We start from the raw sequence: 27,114 nt of genomic DNA, 5'->3' as shown, positions 1-27,114 counted from the left end.
TAAATGTCCTGCCCTTCTGATGGGGTCCTTTATATTTCTATAACCCATTTTTATAGATAGCGTGAGCAATTTTTCCCTCTTTGCAAAATAGCTTTGATATTGTTATAACTATGTATAATCCAGTAATTTAACTGCACATATAGTTTTCAGTGTTAATTCTGTGCCAGACCTATTACTTATGGCATCCAAGCATATCTACAAACCCAGAGATACCTGCAAGTAGTCTGGATATTTGACTTGTCTTCTACGTAGCACTGCTGGCTGGTCTGGAGGGCAGGACTATGATCAGAATGCTGCTGTTCATCTTCTACAGCAGGGGTTCTCAAACTGGGGGTCGTGACCCCTCAGGGGGTCAAGAGGTTATTACATGGGGGGTCACAAGCTGTAACCCTCCATCTCAAACCCCACGTCACCTCCAGCATTTATAATAGTGTTAAATATAAAAAGAAGTGTTTTTAATGTACAAGGGGGGGTTGCACTCAGAGGCGTGCTGTGTGAAAGGGGTCACCAGTTAAAAAAAAAAAAAAAAAAAATTTGAGAACCACTGTTCTACAAGCAGCCAATGATAGTTGAACATCACAGTGGTAGTGAGCTGTCCTTTCCAGAAAGAAAGCATTTACCGTTGTGACTTTATTCCAGGTGTCAGCTTCAGATGCCATACCTGAAGTTCCCAAAGAGAAGTTGAGTGTGTTTGAAGGCCCCCAAAGACAACAGAAAAGTGTCTAGTTGTTGGAACACATTTAACATCTACTGCAGATGACCCAGTTAGAATCATCTTAAAGGTCTGACTTGTATTAGAATCTTGCCAGCTAGTTTTACTATGATTAAGGTTGTGACTACATAACAAATTCCACTTTGGGACTTTTTACATAGGAATGTACCAGCGTAGGGAATTGTATGCACTGAAGGACCAATAGACCCAGAGAACAACTTCTCAAATGCAATGGGACAGCCATTCTTAATTACAGATTAGCCAAAAGATGTTTCAGAAGCTGACCTGTGCTCTTACAACATTCTGGAATCGGAATGAAAATCTGAAAGAGCACAAATGCAACTTTTTTTTTTAAACTTGCTCTTCGAGCATGAATCTCAGTGGTGCAGTTAAAGTACTTTGAGCATAAAAATTAACATTTTTAAATGCATGAACCAACTTGGACCGTTTGATGCTGTTGGAGAGATCATATTATTTTTGCACAGGTCAACTACTTGTATGGGGATAAACTTCATCCCCAAAACAGGATTTATCCAAAGCCTACCACACTTTAATCCCTTACTGTGAGGGTCAGGTGGTGTGGGAAGCCTTGTTGTGACCCTCTGCACTGGGGTGAATTTTTCCTATAGGATGTAAATGGCAGAAAAACAGCAGAAACAGAATCTTGACTTTCTTTTATTGAGTGTTACATATCTCAATACAAGTTTAACATTCAAAAACTGCTCTGACCAGCATAAAAATAGTTAACTATATATTTCCACAAAGGTAGAAAAAGAGAAATAAATTATCCTTGTTACTTTCTAATGCTCATAAACACAACCATGAATAAGAATCATACAACAGGAGAGGAGAATACTCAATTACTCATTTTACTGAATCTGTACAAGAATTCCTCAATGAATCTTGATTATTATTTTCTTATTTTCTTTTGACCTTCTTGTTGTGTTCTTTAGCGCTGCTTCCCAAACCTGACCACTAGAGGCCTCCATGACTCTGCCACCTCACTCAGAACTAATCTTTTGAGCTGCGGAGCTCAAAACTCCCTGTTGTGATTCCATGCAAGACTTTTCAGGTCTAGCTGAATCCCTGACTTCCTAATTGCTGACTTGATCCCAGCTCTCTTCTGGATGGCTTGTAAGCAGCATCCTGTTGGTTATGGTGTCTCCAGTCTTAAAGATTTGGTTTTTAAAAGTTTAACCTAAGGGGTATTTTGGATTTGATATAGGTTCTTGATTGATGCCATCCCCTGTCTAAATTGGATCAGAACTACAGAAGTAGTATGTAGCATACAGACAGCTGGATTTTATTGGGATCCTGTGTACTCTGCTTGTATCTGTATTTGTCTTCAGAAGGAAAAGCAGGTGATCAAGGAGATCTTCAGGAACTTGAGGAACACAAAGTAAGTTAGTTTGGCTGCCTGACAGGCTTCTTGTGTTTGTGGGTATGAACTTGGAAGACAAAGTTAAAGCAAAGTTTTATTACAGTGCGATGTTTGGATAATTACATTCCAACTACCGCAATTTCTACTCGGTGTCAACTGGATTTATGGCAAGATGGTACTCTTTCCAACATTGCCACTAGGTTGCTGCTGCAAAGCTGATTCTTTTCTCTTCCTACCCTACGAACCTTCTAAATTTCTCTCAAACTTCGCTCTATCTGAAGTAGTGGTCATCCATTGTGTAGAGGAAAACTTGTATAGAAAAAGTAATTTGGACAAACTGTTTTTGCAACTTATCTTTGAAAAAATCTTCCAAAAGACCATTGTCATGTTATTGCAAAACTATAGTTTCCCTAGAAACTTCCAATTTTTCCATTCAAGAGTCCTTGAAGAATTTTAGTGGAGAGGACTGGGGCAGTTAGTTTTGGAATTATTCACTAATTTGCTAAGTTTAGGAACTCTTGGGTAAGACATGAGCAACAGCTCTTAACTTGTTGGGTGGCAGGGTTCTGATATTTAATACACACAACTGAAAGTGAACTGGTACTATGTTAACCTCAAAATTAATACAATTGTTTGAGCTGATCAGAAGCCAAGTATTGCAGCTTACACAATATAAAGAATGATGTTAAAACTGGATTTTCAGATCTTATACTAGTGCAATAAGACCTGGTCTGTGCCCAGGACTAGGAGTCAAAGCTGGGATTAGAAATCAGGAATCCCCAACACTTGGACTTTGGCCTTGGGCAAGTCACTTGACCTCTCACTGTGCCTCAGTTTTGCCATCTGTAATTTGCCGATCTCACAAAGTTGTGAATGACTTAATGTTTGTAAAATGCTTGGTAGATGAAACATGCCTGTCTGCCCACCCTGCAATTTTTGTTTTGTTTTGGGGAGATTCTTTGTGCTTTCCCTCTTCTAGAGTCACTGAGCTCCCCTAGCATAGCAGAGATTCTTTTTTCAGACTTACGCAGCTGCTGGAACAATGTGCTGATCAACATATGAAAATGCACAAACAAATGCTAGGACATTTATCTTCCATATATCATAACTTTTGATTAGGCTGGCAGACATTTACAGTAAGTGCAAATTCCCTATTTTCATACTTTTTTTTTATTTAAACATAGGTCAGAACGTATGGTCACATAACCACTATTCTCAGAAATCCTAAACTGCACTCATTTTATGTAGCAAGAACAGATAAGTGATAACTAACTGCTTGCCTTTGACATTTAAAATACAGGTATTTAAAGAGAATATAACTGAATATCTGTTTTAACAATTGCATTTTTTAATTGCCATTTTAGTCACACTTGTGGCCCTTTTAAAACTAAATTTAGATGGTGATTTCTGATCAACTTGTACTGCAGTAAAAAGAGTTGGTAGTTTTAATGAATGGGAAATACCCTTGTTAGATTTCGCCCCTCTCTCCCCATCCCCAGCAATTCTGCTGTGTAGCATAAGCACAGGCAAAATAATGGAACCCTGTTACGGTGAGAGTAATTAACCATTGGAACAACTTAACAAGGGTTGTGGTGGATTCTCCATCACTGGAACAGTTAAAATCAAGATTGAATGATTTTTTTTTTAGAAGATATGCTCTAGTTCAACCACAGCTATTGGACTTGAAGCAGGAATTTATTCAAGGAAGTCTTGTGTCCTGTGTCTAATCTGGAGTTAGGTGCAGCTGTGGAAGTTCAGACTGGCTGACACACTGATACTGAAGAAGGGTTGTTTCTAACTTGCTAACACAGGTCCTGATTCTTCTCTCACTGAAATCAGTGTCAGTGTTCCCTTTGACTTAAATGACAGAAGGATGGGGTCCCTAGTTTTGCAAACTCCCTTAAAATGCCAACTCCAACATCCCCCAGTGTGTGTTTGTGTATGTGGATCTGGAGACACTCTGGATATTGGTTGCAGATTTACTTTCAGTGCTCTGCAAGTCTCAAATTGAGCATGCTCAGCCAGCCTTCTCCAGAGGCGGAGTGATACCCTCTGGGGGTTTTCCTTTGCTGCTGGTAGTATTTACACCCACTCTCTGGGCTGACATAGCAAGAGGCTTCAAGAAACTGATCGTTAGTGGGTAAAAATTACTCTTGTTATAGCCCCTTTCATCTAAGGATTTTAAAAGGTGCTGTTACAAACAATTAGCTTCCCAGCCCCTCTGCTCTCCTGAATTTCAGATTAGGAAATTAAGCCACAGAGGTTAGATGACTTTTACCTAAAGTCATTCAATGAGGCAATAGCAGAGCTGGGAATAGGACCTGGAAGTGGTAACCTTCAGGCCCATGGTCTAACCAGTAGCCCACATTTCCTGCTTAACAGTTCCTGCTCCAGAGAGCATTTTATCTGTTACTTGTCTGTACAGTGCCTAGCACAATCAGGCCTGAAACTTGACTTGAAGTATTTAGATGCTATTAGTGACTTTAATTTTTCTCTCTAAAGCCACCTCCATGATACAGCTATTAAATAAACCTTCTACAGGAAGGGTGGCTTTTTTGCTAGTTAAAATCTTTTCAAGCAACTATGTCTGTTAAATAGCCCAACAATCTTCAATCTGTTCGAATTCCCCAGTAGTTTCAGTTGAATAGGATCACTTAAAAATAATTGACGTTTGCTGAAGAAATCATGTCTATCCCAGCGCTGAGGGTAAGTGCAATGATTCCTGTACATCTTATGAAGAAGTGTGTGAGTGGTGGTGGAAGAGAATGAGAACAAATACATAGAGGGGGAGGTGAAAGTTCACCTGTAAATACTTCCGAACTGCCATTCCCTCCTGCATTTCCTTGTTTGCTCAACCCTCCCATCTCAGTTGATACTTGTTTAAAAAATCTGGTCATCTTAAGGTAATAGCACCCCCATAATTTTAGCAAACACAGCCATGCATGCACGGGAAACTTTTATTCAGGAGTGTCTTCAGGCAGGAGGCAAAAGAACAGGAGCTAACTTGCCTGTAGGAGGGGAAAAGAGCAATCAGATACAGGAAAATACATCAGACTATCAAGATCTTGTTAAGAGCTTAGTTAATGCTTCCATAAAGCATAAAGCAAATGATACAGATCAGTTCTAAGTGATAACTGTGGGAAGAGAGCCTACAGATGGACTGGCTTTCATAACCTAGTCCTGGAAAGGTAGATAGCTAGCTGGCTTCAGAGACTCTGTAGGAAGGCAAGGATTTAAAAATACTTTGCACTTTTCTATGCACACTCCATCAGCTGATCTCAAATGCCTTTCAAACACCTCTGTGAGGTAGGTAAGATGTACCCAAGGGAAAGCAGAGGCACAGAGACCTTAAAGTGCAATTCTACTCTGAAAAGAGGCTGTGTCTGAAAATGGTCACCTCTTCCTCAGTAGATCTGCTCCCTGGATTGGAGTCTTGCACACTAATACTAGTGATAAATAACTTTTTCCTCTTGTTAGCCCTGCATAGCCAAAACAGCCCTGGGAGAGTGAGCTGGATTCTGTTGTGGTTCACACACTGTCAATTAAACTACAGGAGCAGATTCTGTCCTCACTTACACCTGTGCAACCCCATGGAAAGTAAAGGGGTTGAACAGCTATAAATGAAGACAGATTTTGGCTTAGTCTTTGTTACTAGTATTGGTGTGGGATGCAATGCACCCAGCTTAGATTTCAGATAGCAGGCTATTTACAACAGTAAGTTTGAGCAACCTGTAACCTGAAAAAATCAGATAGGAAGTCATACAATTGGACTTCAGGTGACTTGCCCAAGACACAGCATTGGTGAGAGACCAGAATCTGATTAGTCCTAACTCCATCCACTACCCTCACCATTAGACCTGTCAAGGAGGAATACATGTGACATATACTACCCCTGTTCCCACTCTTTCTCTGGATCTCAGTAGAAAGGTGTCTGATAAGATCTAGGTTTATCTGCTTTTGGAGACTTACAGGACTACCTATATTCAGAACTTGGGTCAAGGTGGGAGGAAACAACTGAAGTGAATACTGGATACCATATTTAATAACCAGCCACCTCTATGCAAAAGATGTATGAGCTTTGTTCCTTTTAAAAGGAGTGTTTCCCAGGTGGTTTCCAGGGTCCATTGAGATATTTCCAAGTGGTACTCCCTGTGCCATTCAGGTGCTTTTTTTTTACCATGCTTACTGTTCTGCTCTCGTGAATAGTCCTTGTAACTAACCAAGGTCTGAGTAGCAGTAGTGAGGATAGCGGGACGTGGGCCTAGGGGAGCAGATGCCTTTGCTGACACATCCTGCTGTGTTCTCTTCTGAGAGTCAGCACTTCCATCACTCACATTTTGCAAGAAGTTCCGAGGTAACTTCTCACTGTGGGCCACCCATGATTTCATGCAGTCCAGGACTATGGGTATGAGGCTCACCACACCTCCATAGTGGTTCTTTGCTTCATCGCAGCTCAGGTGATTCACCACATCATGAGGGTACCTGCGGGGGGCAGGAAGCAGTTATTTACCAGATAGTAAATAAACACACATGGAACCCCACACTGCCACTTTCAGGGTCGCTGCTACAAGTACATAGACACTTTCAATTACTTTCTCAAGACAAAAGGTCAGTGATGGTCAGAACTAGACTGTGTGGCTGAAATCGTTCCAGTCCAATAACATTCCTCACCACTGGGCCCAAATCTGGTTGCCCCCAGATTTAATTTCAACAGCATGTAAAAAATACGTGTCTCTCCTCTGCTCGTTGCTCAGTTGAAATAAACCATTGACAGTATGGGGTGGGGAAACCCTGTATTGCCATTGCATGTGACTTCAGTATTCTAGGCTGCGCATATGTTACATTTCACTAGCACTGAAATTCACAAATTTAAAAAAAAAAATCTAACCATTCGTGAGTGGGGAGTAAATAGTATTGGGGGAAATTCTCCAAAAACCAACGGGATTACTGGGGCACCCTTGCTCTTTTACTGGAATTAGAAGACATAGTCACATGGCTCTAATGGATGTGTGGTGGTGGTGGTGGTGGTCTGGAGTACAAATTTCACTTACATCTGCAGAGGACCATGCCTCTCTGTTTCCCAGCTTTATAAGTGATGTGATGTTTGCTTTTTTTACAATGAGAAATGTATCAAAGTGAGCTGATAATAGACCTACTTGGCTCGGATGGTGCTCAGGTCGTTGCTGGGGCTAACGAGCAGCTTGCATTTCTCCAAAATATTGTTCGTTACACTGGTACCAGGATGCAGGGCTTCTAGCTTTTGGCAGAGTTTGTTCAGATCACTACAGATGTTCAAGAACATGAGGAGGATGCGTCTGTCGGTAGTGTTGTTACAGTGATGATCCATGTATGCCTGCACCTGCGTAGTGCAACATGTGCAAGGAAGGGCAATACGTAAACTGCACTGAAACTAGTTCAGACAAGCTGGTGCCGTTTTTATTGCTTTACATTCAAAGGGCCGCTTCGATGCAGTTTGTGTTATACTGCAGAGACACTGCCCTCTCAACCATGGCTCCGAAGGAAGCAATGTGCAGCGGAACCTACATGCAATCGGATTTCCGGAGCCTGCCTGGGTAAAAAGCTTCCTCTGTTCCCATGCAATAGGATTTGGAGAGGTGTGGCTGGTGGAATCCACTGATGTGCAAATCCTTGGCCATTCTTCCCCCTCCCCTGCTGGAACAGGAGTGCTGGCCGAGCTACTGCAGCCACGTGGCCAGTGTGGCTCCATTACTATGATCTGAGGGTGTTTCCTGTCACCTTTTTTTTTATTTATACTAGTGAGTGGTGGATCAAAATTAAAAGAGATGAAATGACTAGGTACAAGGTCTTCCTGCCAAGTAGCAGGAGGTGGATTAGTTTGAACCTTAGTCATTGACATTATAATAATTAACACTTACAAAGCATCTGTATTGCTAAATTTATTATTTAATAAAAATTAAGACTAAATCTCAGTGCTAATTCCTGGTAGAAACTGACATTATTTCATAACACAATCTATCCAGATACTCTTCTGAGTAGTGAACAAAGCCCTGGCATTATTACAGTAGAAAAATTAAATCGTAATGAACCCTGATTTTGATGACACATGCTGTCTCCACATGCAAAGGGATTGATCCTGGTGACGTAATATTGCTCTCAGCACAATTGTAATTTTATTGAGATTTTTTCCCCAGTCTCTCTTCCAGGCTCTGAGTTCTTCACATTATTTAAAATATTCACTATTTTTGAAAGTTCCAAGACAAATCACATACCAACTCAGAACCCCCTACTCTCTAGAGATATTCAGCCCTCATTCCATCATCCCACCTCTCTAACACAGCCATTATTTAAAAAAAACACTATAGAAAGATACAGTAGCTCCAATACCGGGGGAAGAGGCAAGTAAGCTGCTTACTACAACAAGTGTGGCAGGGGAGGATGGGTTTGTTCGTCTTGTACTGTATATTTGTGGTTAGGAGTGAGGTGGGGAAATGGGGTGGTTAGGCTAAATTGTCTAAAGTGGTACTGAGCAGTATAGCATTTGTATAAATGGGTAAATCATCATGTAGATACTTCTGTATCTATTTGATCTATTGTAGCATATAATAATGAGTTAATAAACAGATCTTACTAGAGGGGTTTGTATATAGTTTCCCCTAGCAATAGTTATTCGCCACTGAAATATACACAAGCGCATAACAGCATTATGCTGTCCCCGTCACTACTGGCAGAGATCTTTGTGCTGATTTCTTTGTTACCTGTCCAATACTTGCTACAGGCCTTATCTTGTCATGTGCTTCCTCTCTGGTGTGGTCCAGTGCTGCAATAAATGTGAACTGCTGTTGCTGGAAGACCTTGTAAGTCTGTTCTATGTTTCTCAGACACTCTTTTACCTCGTTCATTTTCCCGCCCTCCTGGATTTTGAAAAAGGAGAGGGAGGAAGTTGTTTTTTTAACGTGATACAATTTTACATGTGCAACTTTATTTTCACCTACAGCTCTAACCAGATGGGTTGAATTGCCCCCCAAAAATGAAAAAAATCAAGAAGATGGGAAAATATATTGTGTTAAGGCTCTGCAGCCCCAGAGCGCCAAACAGTAAGTCAATGAGGTAGTAATGATGCTGCAAACAGAGGTAGAGAATCCAGAGGGGACCACTGACAATCAGATGCCATAAACCCTAGTGGATCTATTGTAAACATAATGTAGCAATGCATCTAACACAATGCTGTGAGAGGACCAAAGGGAGAAATATCTTCTCTTATCCAGTGTAAAACTATTGCCCAAGCGGCTTGAAAACTGTCTTCTAACATTAAATGAAGGCCAGCTTGAGAGGCAGTGTGCAGTAAAGTGCGATGGAACAAGGGAGACCTGGACTTGAGGTTAACCTCTGGCTCTTTCACAGCAAGATGGGGGCCTGGCAAGGGGTGCTGATTTCCAGTGCTGGTTTTGTATGAATGTAGAGGCGGTGTGAGCACTGCCTAGGGCTACCAGTTTCTGTACTCCCTGCATCCCCATAGTTGTACCTTAACTTGCCTTGCTCCTACTCCAGAGATGCTGCTATTGTTCTTTCCCTTTTGATCTTCCTCCAGTTTAAAAAACAACAACAAATCATTACTATTGCTCCTAGCCCCAGCAATCTAGATGCTGAAGGGGCACTGTGGGCACCATCACCATTTGCATGTCCTTGGTTAAATCTGGCTCTCAGGTTCTGGGGTCAGAAGAAGGATTGTTATAGTGCCCATAAATGCACACACCACTCAGCTGGGAGTGGTATTAATACTCTGAGGATACAGTGCAGAGCCAGAAGGTGACCCAGAATGAAAGGCAAAACTGTCCATGGTTCCAAATTCCATGGCTGGGTTTGTCAAGTGTATAGTTACTTTTGGGGTGCCTTCTCCATCAACAGATCGTGAGGATTTCCTCTCTTACGGACTGAACATGGGCCACCTCCCAGTTGCTAAAATCCCCCATCTCTACACTTCTGATGATGCCCCATAGCAACAAGCACCCTGATGTCCCTATCTTCCCCCAATACTAGTTTGAAATCTTCCTGTATCCCCATAATCTGTTTTACCCAGCTGCCAAACCATCCCACTCCCAAATATGTGGTGGAGTTTATGGATGTATGCCTGAGGCCCCACGCATCCCCACATAAAAACTATAGCTGGCCCTCAGAAGCCCTCATGTTGGAGGGAGGTAAAATCTACATATACTCTGGGATGGGTGAGGATGGGAAACTCACTTGGGTGGGCTTAGGTTTGTCCCTCTACCAAGATCAAAACTGATCACAAAGAAGCTATTTACACTTTCTGCATGTTTAATAACTAAGTAGCAATTTGGCATTGAAATCCACAATGTAAAAGTCTCCAGTGGAGAAAATGTATTTTTCCCTCAATCCTAATAGTTTGACACAGCAAACATGTTTACATTTCTGCAATAAAAATTGTTTAAAATTATTTGTAAAAGGGTAGAGATTAGATCAGAAATATAACAAATCTAAATTAAATACAAAATGCATCTGACTTTCCATAACAAATGGGTAATGTGTCTTGATTCTTCCCAAAGGTACTGAGCACCAGCAGCTCCCATTTGAATTCAGTGGGAGTTGGATTGCATAGCTCCTCTAAAAATCAAAGCACAGGTCAAATGAATTTATTTGCAGGTGTCATAAATAGGCTACAACTCTGATAGGAAAAAAATGTCCAAAGGGGCCAAAAAAAAGTATAGGTCTACAATGGATTTCAGAAACAGAGCAAGTAACAGGTCTGACTATTGACTTTTTACAAATATAGCTTGTACTCCTTACTATTAGGGTTTTACTAGCAAAATAATTCATTACAAGATCTATTAATGGATGTTTTAATAAGATAGTAAATAGGTTTAACTAAAATTGTATATTCTTGTCTAAAGTAGCTCCCATTCCTTACCATGCGAATTGGACTGAGCCTTAAAGTCTTACACTTCATGGGCAAGTTTGAAAAACTTTTGAGATACCTTGCCTTTAAAATCACCCTCTGTAACTCTCCTGTTACGATTTATTTTTATGAGCAAGTTTTCATTCAAGTGGAAACTCTAGCAGCTCGGAAGATACAACAGGTCCTCAAATTGCCTTTAAGGTTTCAATGGGGCATATAGGGCACCTAGCACTTCCCAGAATCAGTCGTGGCATTCACTTGTTCCTGTTGCTTGTTCATCATCTCTACAGTTCTGCCTCTCTCTGACATCAATACAGTTTGACTGTCACAAAAGTGAGACTACACTAAGAACAGACAGACTAAAACTCTCAATCTCATTTTCATCCAGTAGTAAATAGAGACAGGAGGATGGATGGGATTTTCCTAGGAATTAAGTGTCCTCACAGTGAAATTCAATGGGATCTGGGAACCTAACTCCCTTAGGCTCCTCTGAACACTCCCTGCTGCTGTGTAAAGTGCTTTGAAGTCTTTAGCAGAAAGGCCTTAGACAAGAAAAAAAGTTGTTTACTAAACGGCACACAAGGAATTGGTTTCGATTAGCGTGGCTGCCAGTAACGCAGCATAAGCAAACTTCTCCAGCAACTGAATTATGCCAGAAGTGCCTTATCTTGTAAAGCATTCTTGAGGCTAACTAGGGCCTTAAGTAAAAACTTTCACCAACTGACCAGATCCTTACAGCTCAGAGAAGCTCATGATCAATTCAGTTACAGAATATAAGCCTACTCTATCTCTTGTCATTGTTAACTTTTGCATGTTGTCAACCATCCTCTTTCCTTACCTGTCTTACTAATGACACCTTACCTTATTCAAAACGGTATTCAAAATCAAGTTCCCTTCTCCCTGTTGGAGGATTTATTTTCTATAGCTGTCAAGGCAGGAGGTCAGTTTCACTTAGCTGCTGGTTAGTTTCAACAGCAGCCCCTCTAGGCTGCACTGTTTGGGTCGCTGAGAGGACAGAGGCGAGTTGGCTCAGGAGCCTGGCCGGTCAGTGGGATATGGAGGGGCTGGCGGAGAACGGAGCTGTGGCCTTGACCAGAGGCATGGTTAGAATTTTGAATATGCAGCTTCAGCCTTTGGGGCCCGCTGTAGGTGCATTGATCGCCACGTGCATCCAAGGGCAGAGGGGCTCGCGGGTGCGGAGAGGGCATTTGCATTGGCTGAGGGGCACCCCTTATCCCAGCCCTGCAGTCGGCAGACTGGTGAGTCCCTCTGGCCAGTCTGGACTCGGAGCTCCACTCACCTGTGGCTGCTGTCCCACTCCTGCATGTCCCGGACCTCCTGCCCCCGACACCTCCTGCTTCCCGGAGCCCTGCGGGCGCCAGCCCCAGCTGCGAGCTCCCAGCAGGGCAATTGTTACAACCGTCTCCCGAGGTAACGGTGACGTAGGGTATTCACGTCTCCCCCTGCCATAGGGCAACACAGACCAGGGGGCGGGGGAGAGTCAGTTTGGGTCGAGTAGGGGGAGTGGGCATTGAGCTGGGCAGCATTGGCAGGGGGGCTGTGAGGGGCATTGTTGGCGGGGAGCATTGGCAGGGGCACTGGCAGGAGACTGTATGTGAGGGGGCAGGGGCACTGATGGGGAGTTGTAGGGGAGGCAGGGGCTGTGTGGGGGAGGGCCGGGGGCACTGGCAGGGGGCTGTGTGGGAGGGGGTAGGGGTACAGATAGGGGCTGTGGGGGACGGGGGCCCAGGAGGCACTGGCACGGAGACTGTACGTGAGGGGGCAGGGGCAGTGATGGGGCGTTGTAGGGGAGGCAGGGGCTGTGTGGGGGAGGGCCGGGGGCACTGGCAGGGGGCTGTGGGGGAGGGGTTAGGGGTACAGATAGGGGCTGTGGGGGATGGGGGCCCAGGAGGCACTGGCACGGAGACTGTACGTGAGGGGGCAGGGGCAGTGATGGGGCGTTGTAGGGGAGGCAGGGGCTGTGGGGGAGGGGTTAGGGGTACAGATAGGGGCTGTGGGGGATGGGGGCCCAGGAGGCACTGGCACGGAGACTGTATGTGAGGGGGCAGGGGCACTGATGGGGCGTTGTAGGGGAGGCAGGGGCTGTGTGGGGGAGGGCCGGGGGCACTGGCAGGGGCTTGTGTGTGGGGGGGTAAGGGCTGTGGGGGACGGGTCCTGGAGTGGGGAATTGGAAGGCGCGAGGATCTGATTCAGCTTTTCTCTCCCCCGCCAAGCTCAGACAGCGAAGGGCTCGCGCTCGTGCCCACGCCTTTGGGTGAGAAGCAGAAGGGGGGGGGGGGGTCATGGACACGCCGGGAGCAGTTGTTGCCCCTTTAAAGGAGCCTGTCGCTGTTTGATGAGGTCACACGCCCCATTCCGAGCCCAAGGAAGGCTCGTGCCGATTCAGGGGCGGGCGGGGCCTCCTGCGTCGCGTGGTGAGAACGTAACCTCCTTAGCGACGAGCGTTGCTAAGGGTGCGATGGACGCTACCTCCAGGCCGCTCCGTGTGCCCCGGGAGATGGGCATTTATGCGGAAAAGCACGAGCTCTTCCAGCTCCTGCAGGTGAGGGCAGGGGCGGGGAGGCCGCAAGTCCCTTCACCCGCAGGTGATACTGATGGAATAACAGTGCTCCCCCCCCCCCCACGGAGGGGGGACACCTCCCAGTATGCACTGGGGCGCCCAAGGGCTTGGGGGTGGGTATGGTGGTGGTTAGCAGCAACCAAAGTTCCCAGCGTGCCTTGGGGGGCCCAAGCCAGAGGTGAAGGGAGGGTGGTAACAACTATAATTCCCAGCATGCACCAGCATTGGTTGGAGGGGAGCCCCCTATAAGGAGGACTGCTCCCAGCATGCATTGGGGTGCCTAAGCGCAGGTGGGGTGGGGTGGTGCTTATAATTCCCAGCACTGGTTAGGCTCCACCCAGCATGCAGTGGGTCCTGCCCCATGTGTGGGGGTTTAACAGTTGCTGCCACCGTATGCTGGTATATTTGGACATATTGACAATTCCTAGCACGCACTGGGTAACCCTACTCCAGGCCTGGGGTTACCCGGTGCAGACTGTTCCTGAGTACCAACATGCCACGGTATATTTGAGGATATGGGGCATAATGACTGTTCCCAGCATGTAGTAGAGTGCTCAGAGAAGGTGTATAAACCATCCCAGTGGGGTACGCTAAGGGTGGGAGAAAGTGTAATGACCATTCCCAGCAGGCAGGTGAGAGCTGTGGGGGTGGAGGGGTTCAGAACCATGAAGAGTGATGCTAGCACTTGCTGGGGTGTATCTGGCAAAAAAGAAGCAATGATTCCTCGGGTACATCAGGGCACCTCTGATATGCAGTTGGGCACTTTTGGTGCAGGCAGCACTTACAACACGAGGTATCTGACCACATCTTTCAAGATATATTTATGCCTGTATCTGTAATTTTCACTCTGTGCATCTGAAGAAGTGGGGTTTTTTTACCCACGAAAGCTTATGTCCAAATAAATCTGTTAGTCTTTAAGGTATCACTGGACTCCTCATTATCTTTCAAGACGGAGCACTGTTTATGTCTGCAGCCTGGGGTGTTGTCAAATTAATCATAAGGAAATACGAATCTCTTTGTATCCCCCATGTATCGAGGTGTATCATTATTTATTTAAGCACTATGATTCTTTACTTTTCAAGCACTATCTTGAGTAGTTTGCTACTCTGGAAAACTTAGATGACACTGTCCCTGTCTCAAGGAAATTGGACAAGCTATATGCTAGAAAAACATGCACTGGTTATCAACAAGGTTTAATTGCAATCTATAATTCTGTAAAAATGTTGACTGTCTGTGGAAGAAAGGTGTTGAGTCGATCAAATGCAAAGCAGGCCTGATAAGTATGATACTTTGTGGATTGTGATGGAAAGTAGTATGGTAGAATAGTAGTAGGGAAACCTGTATTTAAAAATTGTTATGTGAAGGTACCTGCCCTTTTTGAGACTAGGTTAGTGAATTAATGCATAATCTTAATATATGTTTTTTTGGGGGGCGTGGGGGGGCATTGTCTATTTTGTGCTGTTTCATCAAAAAATTATGCTCTTGTTGTGCCTTTTTATGAACATGTACAACTAATATGAAACCAATAAAAACAGAGTTACAAAGAAGCCTTGTTATTTTAGTAAAGAATGAGATTGACTTCTTAGCCAAAAAGGAGGTTGTGAGTTTCTACAGTCTGTTCCTCAGGTCTAATTTACTTATATTGAGCATTGAAAAGTTTGTTGAGGGATAAGAGTTCTAATATTGTGATGAACATTGTTATAGTTTGTTATAAAAAGTGGCCATAACACATACCAGTGTTAACATTGTTCACATCCTTATTTTGTGCGTTAGGAAGATGGTCTCTTCTCAAATCTCACCCCAAAACATACTTTTTCTCCTTTGCATATGCCTTTTTTTCTCTGTCTCTACTATTATTTGTTAGCTCTGTAACTTAATCATGTTATTCTGTGAGAATTTTGAGATCCACTTAGTATGAGCAATGCTGTATAAAATTTGTTCTTTAACATAAAACTTCATTCTGCATGCCAAAGAGAGGTGAAAAACACCAGCATGACCGCACATCACAGAAAATCCTTCTTGGACTGCTAAGAGTGAATCTGGATCTGCTCAGATCACAGCTTTGTTAGCCATCGGAGGGCACAAACACACACCTGTAAATAATAGCCCCAACTCTTCAACATTTATGCATTTACCTAACCTTAAACATGTGAGTAAAATTAAGTTTGTGCATAAGTGATTGGAGCACCGGAGCTTAGAATCATAGAAGTAACAGTCATCAACAGCTCAAAGAACCATGTGTCATCATAACTTCACAAGTTTTCTGGGTTTGTTATTTATAATCTTTAAAGAATCACTGTCAGGTAAACTTAGGTGCCAAATTTGGTTTTGGGGGTTTTTTAAAATCATTTTTAACAACATAGTATATTTTTTCATGTATTTACACTGTAATACCAATGAAAACAATTTTCTTTCCTGAGATTTAAATATTTTCCTCTGGTGTTTGTTACCCAGACATTGCAGCATGAGCACTTGCAAGTGAAACTGGTTAGTTTATTTTCATTGTCCAAACAGCATAAAATACAGAAGGTAAACTGCATAAATTGGATAAAATACAAAAGGTAAACAGCATAAATAGTCAGGCAGATATGCTGTAGATTCCTTGCCCCTCACACACTCAGTTTATCGAAATGGAACAGGAGATGTGGAATTTATTTGGATAAATGGGGTTTTGGACATGAGTGTAACTGTGGCTCATTATGTTTCCTATTTTTAGTTAGGAAGGTTTTGGATGTGAGGTTTTATTAGGTTAGAAATGAGTTGCACACGGAACTCTGGGAGATAAGGATTAATTGGTGGACGATACCAAGCTTGGAGGGGTTGCAAGTGCTTTGGAGAATAGGATTATAATTCAAAATGATCTGGACAAACTGGAGAAATGGTCTGAAGTAAATAGGATAAAATTCAATAAGGACAAATGCAAAGTACTCCATTTAGGAAGGAACAAGCAGTTGCACACATACAAAATGGGAAATGACTGCCTAGGAAGGAGTACTGCACAAAGGGATCTGGGGGTCATAGTGGACCACAAGCTAAATATAAGTCAATAGTGTAATGCTGTTGCAAAAAAAGTGAACATAACTCTAGGATGTATTAGCAGGAGTGTTGTAAGCAAGACACGAGAAATAATTCTTCTGCTCTACTCTGTGCTGATTAGGCCTCAACTGGAGTACTTTGTCCATTCTGGGCGCCACATTTCAGGAAAGATGTGGACAAATTGGAGAAAGTCCAGAGAAGAGCAACAAAAATGATTAACGGTCTAGAAAACATGACCTATGAGGGAAGATTGAAAAAAATGGGTTTGTTTAGTCTGGAAAAGAGAAGACTGAGAGGGGACATAACAGTTTTAAAGTACATAAAAGATTGTTACAAAGAGGAGAGAGAGGAATTGTTCTTCTTAACCTCTAAGGATAGGACAAGCTGCAATTTAAGTCCATTGGTTAAAGGGAGGTTTAGGTTGGACATTAGGAAAAACTTCTAACTGTCAGGGTGGTTAAGCACTGGAATAAATTGCCTAGGGAGGTTGTGGAATCTCCAACATTGGAGATTTTTAAGAGCAGGTTAGATAAACACCTGTCAGGGATGGTCTAGATAATATTTAATCCTGCCATGAGTGCAGGACACTGGACTAGTTGACCGCTTGAGGTCCCTTCCAGTCCTATGAGTCTGTGATAAGTTCCCATCATGCAACTTTCTCCATCCCATAATACCATCCCTATGCCATAATTTTCAGACCTTTTGTTAAAATCCCACAAACCTGCATGGCAATTGTCGCTGCCTGCTATCTCTGACAGAAGCGTGGAGCCCGCACAGCTCTGCACTGTTGTCATGAACATTGCAAACACAGGACATACGATCCTCAGGTAATTGAGGAGCCGCACGAAGTACCGCAACAGTGGGGGACAGGATGATTTCTTTGAGGAGGGACTGCTGAGGGGCATAGCAAAACCAATTCAAGGTTGATGGTGTTCACAGAGCAGCTGCAAGTGGTGGATCACTGCTTCTGGGTCAGAGAAATGAGCACTGAATGGTGGATTGCATCGCAATGCCTGTTGGGGATGACGAGCAGTGGCTGCAGAACTTTCAGATGCAAAATGCCACACTCCTGGATCTGTCTGCCGAGCTCACACCAGCCCTCCAGAGCCTGGACACCAGAATGAGAGCTCCATTGATAGTTGAGAAGCAAGTGGTGATTGCAATGTGCATGCTTGCAACACTGGATTGCTACCGCTTACTGGGAAATCATTTTTGAGTTGGTTAATTGGCTAAGCAGGACTGAGATTCTCAGCAATATGCACGACATCGTGGATGGATTTGCAGTTATGGGATTCCCAAACTGCAGTGGGGTGATAGATGGCTTGCACATCCATATTTTGACCCCATCTCACTTTGCAACACAGTATATCAGCAAAAGGGCTACTTTTCTATGGTTATCCAAGCATTGTGAGTCACTGCGGTCACTTCACTGATATCAGTAGGGGCTGGTCAGGGAAGGTGCATGACACTTGTATCTTTAAGAACACAGGACTGTTCAGAAAGCTGCAAGCAGGAACATTCTTTCTTGATTGGCAGATTATTACCATTTGTGGTGATGAAATGCCAATAGTGATCCCGAGGAACCTGGTTCATGGAGCCTTACACTAGCCAGCTTGACACTTCCAAGGAAAGATTCAACTACCAGCTCAGCTGGTGCAGAATGACAATTGAATGTGTTTTTGGTGGATTGAAGGGACACTGGTGATGTTTACTCACTAAATTAGCTCTCAGTGAGAAAAATATCCCAATGTTATAGCTGCCTGTTTGTCCTGCATAATATCTGTGAGGCAAAGGGGGAAGGCAGAGGTGGAGCAGCTGTCTGCTGACTTTGAACTGCCAGACATCAGGGCTATAAAAGAGCTGAATAGGGAGATATGCAGCTGAAGGAGGCCTTAAAAGAGCATTTTAACAGTCAGCAACGTTAATATGTTGTGCTGGACTGTGCTCTGCCTGGCCCTGACGTTTTGGGGGGGTTTGCAATTGTAGAGTATATTTATGAATATCACACTGGTTACTGGACATTTATAATGATTTCAGTGTGTTTTGCACTGAACCTATGAATTCTGTGATCCTGTTCAACTACAATTTAATGTGTGCTTTCGATAGCACTAGGTATTCTGCTGTATATGTTATGAAGTAAGATAAATTAATTTCCAAAAAATAAAAATGTATTGTGTAACAAAAACAGTGCAAAGAGTAATGTGCAGTTAAAAAGCAGACTTATAAAATAAATAAACAGAACAGAGCTTTAAAATTAGGACATGAATGTTTTCTAGCAATTTCAGTTCATTTCTGCCAAACATACATCAACCATGGTTCTCACAGATCAGTATGTGTGAAGCTGTGGTTTTCGTTATTGTCCCCTGGCACGGAGTGGTAATGATAGGGATATAGCCCATGATGCCATGTGGGGCGTAGGGAGCTGGTGAAATGGAGTTCTCCATTGATTGCAGGGGGAGGCGAGCATTTGACTGTTGGACCTGTAGGACAACAGGAGTCTGCAGCATTTGCATTTGCTGCCTGAGATGCCCTTTTATATCCTGGGGCATCTCCCTCTCCTTTCCCTGCTGGATCTCCTAGGCCTTTCTCCTGTCTGCTCTTTCCTTCTCCAGGCTGACTTCTATATTCACCCACCAAACCCTCTGCTTGTGGTCCAAGACAGCAGTGGCCTGCAGGATCTCATTGAACATGTCCTCTCAAGTCTGCTTCTTTCTTCTCATCAGGGTCAGGCATTCTGTGGGTGTGAATGGGGCACCCTTCAAGGCTGCAATGGCAGCAGCTACGGATAAAACAGACAGATGTATCGTGTTTACAGTCACAAAGGAAAGCAAAAGATAAGTTTCAGAACTCCTTTCCCCTATTCCCATAAAAGTTTTAAATCAGATATGCTTCAATCAAGACACCTCAGCTTTGGTGCACCTCTGTACAACACCACTGTCTAGCTGGAGCCATAGTGAGTCTGGCTTGCTGAGGGTGAGGAGAGAGTAGGGTGAAGAGTGAGTTGTCTGGTTAAGTAAATCAAAAAAAATCCGGCCCCTATTTCCATGGGTACGAGTACAGGGCAATGGCACTGCATACTGGTGCTATATTCCACAGGCAGTGTGATTTTAGCTGTTATCTCACTTCTGAGGCTAACAAAGGCACAGAGAGCACAGCAACTGTTGGTGTCCTGAAGCTGCCCAGGCCCTTATCCTGCTAGCTTGTTTACCACAGTGGTGCCTGCTGAAGTCGTTGCAGAGTGGTGTAGGAAAGTGTCCTACTGAAGAGGGAGAAATACAGCAGCCTTTCCTCATATCCTTTGGGAAAGGATTTGTACTTCCATGGAAGTTTCATTGATATCCCTCAGAAGGGTATAAGGGACATCCCTGTATACATAAACTAATCAGCATTCCACCCCACCCCACCCAATAATACAAGGGAATGAAAAGCAGATAACTCTACCTCTGTTTGTTGTACCTCTGTGTCTTTTTGTACGAGTGAAACAGTGAAAAGCAGATGCCTGTGTCCTGCTAACCTGGGTTCGTGCTGGGTACCATCTTCACATTTAAACTTTTTATGGGAGAATACATGCATGTGCTTATCCTGGTCTCTTCCCCTGGATTGGGCTTGGCTGGCAGGACTGGTTAGACTGTGGTAGAGTCTTGAATAGATCTTGGCTCACTCATAGCTGGACTCCCCCCACCATGGGACCCCCGCCCCCCTTGTTCACAGCCTTGGTCTCGGGCTCCACTGAGGAACCCAGGGTGCTCTGAAGGGTGCTGGTGGGGTCTCCGCCAGGTATGGCATGCAGCTCCCTGTAAAACTAGCAGCAGGTCTGAAGCTCAGCACCAGGTTGAGTGTTGGCCTCCCCGGCCTTATGAGATGCCTGCTGCAGTTCCTTCACCTCTTCATGTCACTGCTGCTGATCCTTGTCATACCCTTTCGCTTTCGTCCCCTGTGCAATCTTTCTGTAGATGTCCATGTTTCTACGAGTGGTTTCTAGCTGTGATTGCATAGCCTCTTCTCTCCAGAGGCCCAGGAGATCCAGTACCTCCTGGATACTGGAGGCAAGGAGCATGTCTATAACGTATAGCCAGCAGGATCGGTTGGAAAGTTGCACACAACAAGGGAGAGCTGTTAGGTGTGTTCACCAAGCTGGCAGTCAGGAAATGGCATTTAAAAAATACGCAGAGATCAGGGGGTAGGGATTGGCTTCTGGTCTCCATGACCTGGGCAGTGGAGTTCACAATTGTGATCAGAGTGATCACTGTCAGGCATTGTGCGACACCTGCTGGGGGAGTGGTAAGGTTGACATATGTCACTCAATGTCTACTTTGCATTGTGTTGACCATGGTACATCAACCATGAATCAATGCCATTTGGGGAGGTGGTGTTACTGCTTCTCAAGAACGGGGTGCTTACATCAGTGGGAGACACATTTGAGTGTAGACACATGAATAAATAGTTGACTCAAGGCAACTTATGTCAAACTAACTTTGTAGGGTAGACCAGTCCTTAGGCATCACAGAAAATGGAAGGAGGTTTTATTGAGTTAGGTCCTATATTCCTAAAGGCTAACCTCCAGAGCGTTGCGTCCGACAAAGTGGGTATTCACCCACGAAAGCTTATGCTCCAATACGTCTGTTAGTCTATAAGGTGCCACAGGACTCTTTGCCGCTTCTCCAGAGCGTTGTTGCCTGCTACCAGAAATAATATGCACCACCTTATTATGATAAAATTCCAGCACTGAAAAAGCTAAGGAGTAATATTAGAGACATTTTTCACATGTAGGTCCAGTTATGGACTTATCTGCTGTGATGGAGTGCTGGGTAGTTACAGTAAGAGTGTCTGAAAGTTAGGATTCCTGGATCTTATTCCAAAGTCAGTGCAAAGATATCCATTGATTTCAGTGGGAATAGGATCAGATCCTATATGAACCTGAGAAATGGAAACGTGACCTGCAAGGTCGTGGGCATGGTGGAAAGAAGTTTGTGCTCTTTTTTTTTTTTTGGTTCTTTATGAAGTATGAAGAAGACTTGAAAACAATATTTTTTTTAAGGCAGGGTTTTTTACAACAGAAATTCAGGTCTTGTCTACCCTCGAAGCCTGTAGGCTACCGGAGAACTAATAGGATTATGACCGAAAGAGGACGTGGAAACTGATCAAGAGGGAAAGTTATTTTTATTTACACTAGTCACAATTCCTTATTTTTTAATTTGTTTGTGTTAACACTGACTTGATTTGGCTGAGAAACGTTTGGGATAACGGATGTCTTTAAGATTCACCATCCTGCCCTTTCAATGAAGGTCTGAGAGAGCTGACAGTCCACATTTCTGTGTTCTCCAAGAAGCCTTCCAGCAAGAACAGGGAAGACTGTATGTGAAATTCTTGATACTTTTAAGGTAAATCAAGTAAGGGGGGGGAGTTTATAAATAAAATAAATAACAGCCCCCAAATCTTTCAGGCCTTCTTGCTGCACCATAAACAATAAAAGGTCCACACATCCATTTATTTTCCTTCGCAAATCGTCTTTGAACCGCTATGTATTTAGTCTGTCCCTCTCTAAAATGGGCTTCATATTTCCCTACCTCACAGGAACTTATGAAGATGAATGAATATCAATCTCTGAGGTCCTCATATGAAAGATTGCTATAGAAATGCAAAGTATCATCATCATCATCGTTATTATTGTTATTTATTTATTATTATTACTATGGCTGTGTTAAATTTCCTGCTGAGTCTGTCCTATTTATTTTCAGAACATGCTTGAAGGGTTGTTAATCCATAAACCTGATGAGCCCATCCAGTATATGATAAGCCACTTAAAGCAAGACAATGATCATGGTAAGTGAAAATGAGAGACCATATGTAGTTCAACTCGTGATTTATAAACCATTGTTGTGAAGCTCTACTTCAGTTGGTAAATGGTGGATAAAAGTTTTCAGCCTGTGTCTCAAATTTTTTTAAGCGATTTGGAATAGTTATTGGTAAGATGATTTTAATTTCTTTTCTAGTGGGTAATCAAATAAAAATGCACTTTAACTGTTATAAAAATGAAATCCTCTAAGGGAATAATAAAGAGTTCTAGTGTATCAATTATTAATGCTTTCTGTGCCCCATCTGATATTTTCTGTTGTCTTTAAACTTGCTAATTACCCCTTTTGTCAGGTGTAAAATTGGTTTCCCATTCTACCTGGGCTGGCAGCTTCTCTGTTTTTTTGAGTACTTAGTTACTTGCTACTGTTAATGAGTTCCACAGCTCAGTGGCATCTCAGATGAAGGAACAGCAAGCATGCCTACCCATGTGTATAACAAAACCTGATAAATTGAATAGGAAGTATGTATTCTGCACAATAAAAGCATGTACACTCAATCAAATTATTTGATTTACAAACTGTTCACCCTTAGGCAGATTATATTTGGAGATGCACAACTGAACTATAATTTTTGTTCTGCATGAGCTGTCAGGAATAGCTGGTATCACGTTGCTTTGATGTTTCTTTAAAACCATAGTAAACCATTATGAAAGTTCTGCTACAGCATCAATGAAATCATTATCACAAGAGATGCTAAGAGCTCTTTCTCCTTCGTGATCAGATGGCTGTCAATTGAAATGCGGCTAAATAGCAAAAATCAAATCCTGCAAATTGTGTCCAGCCTGTTCTGATGTGGGCAGCATGAGAAATCTGATCTGTTTTACAGCCCCGTTGAAAGTACACAGATGAGGAGTTTCATGGGATTTTATAGAATGCTGATAAATCTCCATCACACTGAGCTAAGGCTTGTTCTTTAACCCCACAGTATTATTTGAACAGAATCAAGCAGGTTGCCATTCATGACTTCAGTAAAACAAGAGACTAAAGAATGAACCACAGCAATTGTTTGTCAAATGAAAAACTGCTATCTGTTTGTGGTTTGAAAGAATCTATTAAGACGTGGAAGGAACTCCAATTAAAATTAAAGCCTAAATGTTGTTTTAAAAGTAAATTTTATGGAAAACAATGTAAGAGAAATCTGTAGTAGAGATTATATTTACTTTTTGATCATGGTGGAAGGTGCTGACTCTTTAGAAGAAAAAACCTTTATCAGAGCCATCAGTAAAGTGATGAATTTTCATGACCTTGCTTTGCTAAACAGGTTTAGCCCCAGAGAAATTTTCAAACAGAGATGTGGGAAGAAGGTATTGCAGCTACGCCAGGTGTGAAGTTAGAAAATCTGTTTAATTAACAACAGTATCTAAAGCACTCTTAAAAAAAATACAAACAAACCCAATGATTATAACTTACAACAATCCTGATGAAGCTTTTAGGTCAAATCTTACGTGACTGGGCTCTTGTACTCAAGGCCATGTGTTATTGTTCTTTCATGTGATTGTTCTAAAAAGTGAGAGCAGTGTGATGACTAAGCTATTTTTTAATGCAAAGATGTCTGTTTTGTACACTTTATCCGGGTTTGTGCTAATAAAAGGTTTCCAGAATCCAAGTAACATTTTTTTTGGTGAGTACTTCCTATATAACCATGCCCATGATGAAATGTTACAAAATTCTGGAAAAATGTTAGTCTTGTACTGTATGCTTCTCTGGTTCGACAGAGGAGTTGCCTTACATGTTAAGATATTTTTTTTGCATTAATATTAATCACCGAATCATTTGGACTTGAAGGGACCCCTACCGAGTCCAGCCCATCCTTTTGCATTGTGCCAGGAATAATTCAATTCCATCTAAAACTGTACCTGAATGCTAAATGTTAAGACTGCTTGGAAAAGTAAATTCTGTAACATCTCAAGACTCAACGTTGAGATGTGGTTTATTACCAAAGAAAAAGATGTTGGGCAGATTTCTCGGTGTTCATTTAGCTGCCTGTGTGGACCTCAAGCATTTAATATTAACTGTGTGCCGATTTGAGGGGTTAAACATTACATACAGTGAGTGAGGCTCTGGTTGTGCCCTTGTGTCATATGTTTAGGGGAAAATGCCTTAGAAGATTCTTACAAGTGTGCAAATGAGTAAATCAGTGCATTACACTGCCTTATCTGCTGCCAGCCACTAAGCAGAGAGAAAACCAGATTTAGTACAAAGTGAGCATTTACAGTAGCCCTGGGCAATATTAAAGCATGATATGGTGTATATAATGGTACGTTTCGTTTTTCATCAAACGTTTGTCCAAGAAAGTTGTGTATTAAAGCTTCAATACCTAAGGGTTTTCTTGTGAATTTTAAATCATGCTCCTAGTTAAACCTCAAAAGGATCTGTGGATGGAAAGGTTTTTTAATTTTCTTTGAAGTGGTTTGAAGAAGTTGATTAGTGTTGGCACCCGAGCACTCTTTTATGACGCTGTTTATAAATAATTCCTCAGTACCGGGCTGGAGTTTCAAGGTGTTAGATTTTAAGAAACTAGGATTTAATCACATTACATTTGAAAGAAATTAGGTGATAAAAACAGCTGATGTATCCTTTTAAAGTATTTTTCGACATTGTGTACTAGTTCTGTTGCGCTTGCAAGAACCAATACAGGGGGAGTTTTCCTTAAACCTTCCCAGTCAAATAACTTTGTAAAGATTAAGCTGTAATTTGGGTTCTATGAATGTTTAAAAATTGCACCTGCCCAACTGCTCCTACGTGTTTGGAAGGTCCTCATAAAAATACATTTCCCATTCTTTCCTGTCTGCCGAGATCAGAGAGTATATATTCCTTTTGGTTGTCATGACCTGGGGAGGTTTTTGGCTGGATAGATACCCCAACTCATCTTCTTTGACCCATACTACTGCCAATAAATACCTATCAGTCACTGTTTTCAAGCCTGATTCCTTCTCTCCCCACAATGGAAAGTGGAGAGGAAAAACCCAAGGTGTTAATGTAGCATGACAATTCAAGGGATCACAACCCAAAATGCGTGCATGCAAAAAAGCCTCAAATCTTTCTCAAGCAATATTTCCCTTTCTCCTTGTTTTTTCACACTGCTGATCCTTCCCTACATCACCGTAGAATGAGAATAATCATTGTGTTGTCTATATGATAGTAAATTTCTTGGGACAGGGGCCTTATTCAGTTTTTTTATTCTTTAGGTTGCCTTGTACAGCTATGGCACTATAAGAATAATAAAACTGGAACTAATAAATACTAAAAGAGATGAGACAGAAATGTATGTGCTAAGGGAAAAGAGGTTGCTGCCATGGCAAATAACTCTTTTTCCTTCCTTCCCTCTTGCATCCCCTCCGTATGGAAGGGAGACTGACATGCAGCAGATAAACACAAAGGGAGAAAAAAATGGAACTTAATGCTGACTAGAGAAATGGAGGGCATTTAAATGGATAGAGGAGAAATGTGGAGTAGCCCATTTTATCCCGTGACTATGAAAAGTTTTAGTGTCCCACAGGTAATCTGAGAAATGTTCCGTATACATTTTTTTTCTATTTCTACCCACGAGGTAGCTATCCTCAATAGCAAGGAAAAGTGCCCATTTTGCAATGTATAACCCTTCCTGATCCATGACATAACCTGTCTAGAGAAAGGTGTGAGTTGAAATTATATTACTCGTGTTTCATTTTCTAAAAATGAAAAGGAAACGCATTATTAGTACAAAGTAGTAAAATAAGAAACTATACACTTTGAAATTTGCCATCATACTGCATATACAAAATTAAAATACTTTACTGTAAGATGCATCAGATCAAAACCATTTAACCATTGGCCTGCTAAACCCAGGGTTGTGAGTTCAATCCTTGAGGGGGCCATTTAGGGATCTGGGGCAAAAAAAATTGGGGATTGGTCCTGCTTTGAGCAGGGGGTTGGACTAAATGATCTCCTGAGGTCCCTTCCAACTCTGATATTCTATGTTGGGAATAAAAAGCAAAGTTAGAAAAATAAGTATTCAGTATTTATGCCCTGTTTATGTGAGTTACAAATAAGCTACCTGTGCTTAAAGCTAGATATGTGCTAAGTGCCTGGCCAAATCAGAGTCTTAAACATGTTAACTATGGAAATTAAATTAAGACATAGTCATGACTAGTTTGGTCCCCCAATCCTGCAGTCCTTACTCAAGCAGGACTCCCAGTGAAGTAACTGTATTACAATATAATTACATATGTTGTATATTATGTAATATGGAGAAACAATAAAGGTGTCTTGCTTTTCTGTATCTTGACATTCATGTATATTTATTCTATAGTTCCAAGAATTTGTATACTTGGTCCACCCGCCTCTGGAAAAACCACTATTGTAAGTATATTACCTTAAGTGTTATAAAACTGCACTGCCATATATTTGCAAATAAGAACTTGTTCTTCAGTTATGCTAGAATAACTATGTATTTAGAAGTCAAAAGTCTTGTGACAATAGAATAAAAATAACTTTTATTCCTGTTTTGTGGGCTTTTGTGTGCCATAGTTTTGGCCTGTGCCTAGATACCACAGTGATAGACTGACTAGATTAGATTAGACAGAAGCACAGGCACCTCAGAACAGGGGAACTGAAAAAATGTGAGAAACGAGGGGTGTCTACACCAAACAACCTAGCAAGCCTGTACATTTA

At 42.4% G+C, this 27,114-nt stretch overlaps 2 protein-coding genes across 7 annotated transcripts in view; one reads left to right on the top strand and one right to left on the bottom strand.

The window, feature by feature from the left end:
- Positions 1-1,382: 1,382 nt before the first annotated feature.
- On the bottom strand, positions 1,383-12,521 carry SPACA9 (sperm acrosome associated 9). 3 transcript variants are annotated; one of them, XM_074973469.1, is made up of 5 exons: positions 12,290-12,514; positions 8,831-8,986; positions 7,250-7,452; positions 6,428-6,575; positions 1,383-5,101 (listed from the first exon to the last, which is right to left on the bottom strand). In XM_074973469.1, the coding sequence occupies exons 2-5, from the start codon at positions 8,972-8,974 to the stop codon at positions 5,093-5,095; spliced, it is 504 nt and encodes a 167-aa protein (XP_074829570.1). In that variant the 5' UTR covers positions 8,975-8,986; positions 12,290-12,514; the 3' UTR covers positions 1,383-5,092. The 3 variants fall into 3 exon arrangements, with proteins under 3 accessions (XP_074829570.1, XP_074829568.1, XP_074829569.1); XM_074973468.1 differs by having other exon boundaries at positions 5,083-5,101; positions 6,314-6,575; positions 12,290-12,521; XM_074973467.1 differs by lacking the exon at positions 12,290-12,514 and adding an exon at positions 11,851-12,112 and having other exon boundaries at positions 1,383-6,575.
- An 858-nt stretch (positions 12,522-13,379) lies between these two features.
- AK8 (adenylate kinase 8) overlaps positions 13,380-27,114 on the top strand; it is a 110,690-nt gene continuing 96,955 nt past the window's right edge. The window contains exons 1-3 of one of the 4 annotated variants that reach the window (XM_074973465.1): positions 13,380-13,552; positions 22,345-22,429; positions 26,753-26,802. In XM_074973465.1, the coding sequence (XP_074829566.1) occupies positions 13,469-13,552; positions 22,345-22,429; positions 26,753-26,802 (219 nt within the window). In that variant the 5' untranslated portion in view covers positions 13,380-13,468. Of the gene's footprint in view, positions 13,596-21,722; positions 21,988-22,344; positions 22,430-26,752; positions 26,803-27,114 lie in introns of those variants that run through there. The other 3 variants (XM_074973462.1, XM_074973464.1, XM_074973463.1) reach the window with 3 other exon arrangements.

Source organism: Natator depressus, chromosome 16, assembly GCF_965152275.1.
Source record: "Natator depressus isolate rNatDep1 chromosome 16, rNatDep2.hap1, whole genome shotgun sequence".
NCBI lineage: Eukaryota > Metazoa > Chordata > Testudines > Cheloniidae > Natator > Natator depressus.
The sequence above is the reverse complement of the archived record's forward strand: the minus strand, read 5'-3'. Positions and strand labels throughout refer to the sequence as shown.